Source organism: Lagenorhynchus albirostris, chromosome 2, assembly GCF_949774975.1.
Source record: "Lagenorhynchus albirostris chromosome 2, mLagAlb1.1, whole genome shotgun sequence".
Classification (NCBI taxonomy): Eukaryota; Metazoa; Chordata; class Mammalia; order Artiodactyla; family Delphinidae; genus Lagenorhynchus; species Lagenorhynchus albirostris.
The window spans coordinates 133,308,016-133,311,269 of record NC_083096.1 but is presented as its reverse complement, the minus strand read 5'-3'; the positions used below and the strand labels follow the sequence as shown (position 1 = coordinate 133,311,269).

The 3,254-nt window shown below is 40.7% G+C and overlaps 1 protein-coding gene across 1 annotated transcript; it reads left to right on the top strand.

The window, feature by feature from the left end:
- The first annotated feature begins 1,044 nt into the window (after positions 1 to 1,044).
- On the top strand, positions 1,045 to 3,050 carry LOC132515537 (uncharacterized). The gene is given in 2 exon segments (XM_060141929.1): positions 1,045 to 1,579; positions 1,901 to 3,050. Coding segments are annotated over 2 exon segments (1,467 nt in total). The 5' UTR covers positions 1,045 to 1,262.
- Positions 3,051 to 3,254: the final 204 nt, after the last annotated feature.

The window sequence follows — 3,254 nt, the reverse complement described above, 5'->3', positions numbered from 1 at the left end:
AGTGGATTCAGGACTACATTTAAAGACCAAATACGCAAAGGACAATTCAAAGAATATTACGAAAATGTAAGATTTGTGCTAAAAATAAGTCCAGCACTGGCACTCCCCCACCCTGCATGGAGTCCAAGTTAGAGGGGAGAGCCTGAGAGAAGTTTGGCAAGTAGACTTTACAGTCATGCCCAAAGTTAAAGGAAACTTTCACTATGTACTAGTGATGACGGACACCTTTATAGGCTGGCTAAAAGCATTCCTTTGCTAGAGTGAAAAAAATTCAGAGGTAGTAAAGGCCTTGCTCCAGGAGATAATTCCTAGATTGGGCTACCCAGCTCAATTCAGAGTGAGAATGGAGGTGCCTTTGTTGATAATGTGATTCAGGAGGTATCTAAAATATGTGGAATATAATGGAATTTGCATGCATCTTGGAGGCCTTGATCGACAAGAACCACACCTTAAAAATGATGATAGCTAAAATCTGCCAAGAAACTAATTTAACCTGGGATAGAGTGTTGCTGGTTGAACTGCTTAGAATTAGAATGGGTCCTAGAAGTAGACTCCAAGTGAGTCTTTATGAAATATTGTATGGGAGACCCATCCTCTATTCTGAGCAGTTTGGTGGCCAGACGTCTGACCAAAAGGTAAAAGAAGTAGACACTGTAAGATACGTGCAAACACTGGGGTTAGTTTTAAATGCTGTTCTTAAATTTGCTACTAAAAAAAATGATGATTCCCACAGATGTCCCCCTCCAGTGTTTTATTTATTTATTTTTATTAATTAATTAATTGATTGATTGATTGATTTTTCTGGCCAGGAATATCATCCATTTATTCATTCTACAAATGGGATATGTAAGCAAAACAAGTACATATAAATCCTTGCATTCTTGGAATTTGTACTGGTGGAATGGATGGAAGACAGGCAATAAATAATAAACAGAGCAAATAAGTAAAATATATGACATACTACATGGTGATAAGTGCTAGAGAAAAAAAACAGCAGAGTCAGCAATATTGGGAAGCAGGAAGTGGTTTGTGGTTTTAAATAGGGTAGTTGGGTGAGCTTTTTTCAGACAGCAATATTTAAGGAAACGTTTAAAGCAGGTGCACATACAACCAGGTGGGTGTCTGAAGGAAGAGCACAGATAATGGCATCTGCCTCTAGTGGATCAGGTGGCCAATGCCAAGGTCCTCAAGCAGGAGGTGCCTGTTAAACAGGAGAAAGATCAAGGAATCCAGAGTGAACAAGGGAAGACTAATAGGGAACAATGCCAGAAAGACAGAAGTGCCTCAAGTGTTTTAGACCTGGAGACTGGGTGCTCTTCATAATGTGGAAGGATGTATCCCCAAAGAACCAACGCCAGCCACGGTGGGTGGGGCCTTACCAGGTTCTGCTAGTAACTTGCTCATCTGTTAAATCAACAGGAGTCAAGCCGTGGATCTGCTGCATACAGTTGAAGCTGGCTTCTGACCCAACTACAAGTCCACAGTCCTCGGCAGTTACAGAAAAGACAACCACAATGCTGACTGAAAGCCAGTGCTCCTTCCTACAAGTCTAGACTGGGGCTTCAGTTAAAATTAAAGAAAGTATCTTAGATAAGTAGTGAATGACTTGTGGCCATTCATAATAACATTTGTAATTGGCTGGAGCATTTTTCTGATTTATTATTTGCTTAGGTCCCTTTGCTTGCTTCTTGATTCATGTAACCATTGTACCTGTGATTATATTGCAGTCAATCAAACCTGTAATTTGTTGTGATATTACATAACGCTTGCTCTATTTTAATTTAACCCTTGTGATAATAGGGTTAATACCAAAGTTTAGGGTTACTGCTATTTTCCCAGACAAGCTGTTGGCCCGAACTCTAATGATGCCTCTTGCTTTTCTTTACTGTCTCATCCCACTGGTGTCTGCTGCTTCCTGGGAGGAAAATACTCTCATTAGGTTGTCTCAGAGTTTAGCCAGAAGTAGTAATTTAAGTAATTGTTGGATATGTCATTTGAAATCTGAAACCATCCAGGAAAACTATGTCCCATTTGTGATCCCTGTAACTGAGTTTTATACTGTGCCAGAACCCATAACCTACTATAATCTTCCTCCTTCAGGCCTCACATTCCAAGTTAATCTAATTCAGGCAATTCAGAATATGCCAACACCTTGCTTCAACCTGTCTGAAGTAATTTCCATTGGAGGGCAAGTTACTACAGGCCCCCCACGTTCCCTCGATTTTCTCCTGAAAAAATGTGATGACCAAAATCCCGTGAATTGTACACTTGACAAATGTGTAAGGGCTAAAAATGACACGAATTTATGCCAGAAAGCCAGACAAGTTGGATATCATGTAAACGGAATATGGAAGGCTTGCAGTGGCACTGACCCCTGGCTTGATAACGTAATCTCTGAACTCCCCAAAAATGAAAGAATTGATGACACTACCATGGGAGGTATAACTTGCTCCCCTCCAGGATATATCTTTGTCTGTGGCACAGGGAGTGACTCACCAACTCAAGGATGGGCATTTCGCTGCTTAGACAGCTGGGAAATTGAAGGGTCATGCCTACTGGGATATTTTAGGATCCCTTTCTCCTTGCACAGCGTGGAGAGCATCACTTCCCTCTCTAAATCAAACACACATCTTAAAAGAGAGATATTGGAAGGGTATGAGGACAATATAGGACAAAGTATTTTTGGCAGCCCCATACCATCTTCCAGACTTTATGTCAATAGAGATATGATTCATAACCTATCTGACACAATTGGGCAAATTGCTGAGGACATAGCTAAAAGTATTGCAGCCCAACAAACATCTTTGAACTCATTGGCTCGAGTGGTCCTGGATAACAGAATAGCCCTTGACTTCCTGTTGGCAAAACAAGGAGGAGTATGTGCAGTGGCTCATACCACATGCTGTACATACGTCAATACCTCTGGAGAAGTTGAAACCCGAGCCAACAGAATAATTCAAAAGGCTACCTGGTTACAGGATGTACGTAAAGAGGACATGCACCAGGACTTATTTTCCTGGGTACTATCTGGAATAGGGGGACTCTTTTGAGTACTGTTCCAAGGCTCCATTTGATCATCATCCTCTTTTCAATGTGTTTATTAATTTTCAAATATTTGTCCAGATGCTATGGCAAAGTGGTCAAAGAGAGAGATAATGTGTTCATAATGCAAAATACTTATGTTAGGCCTGGGACTTGAGAATTCTTTGAAAACAAGGTCCAAGTCTTTCTCTCCTCTAATCCTGAAGAATTGA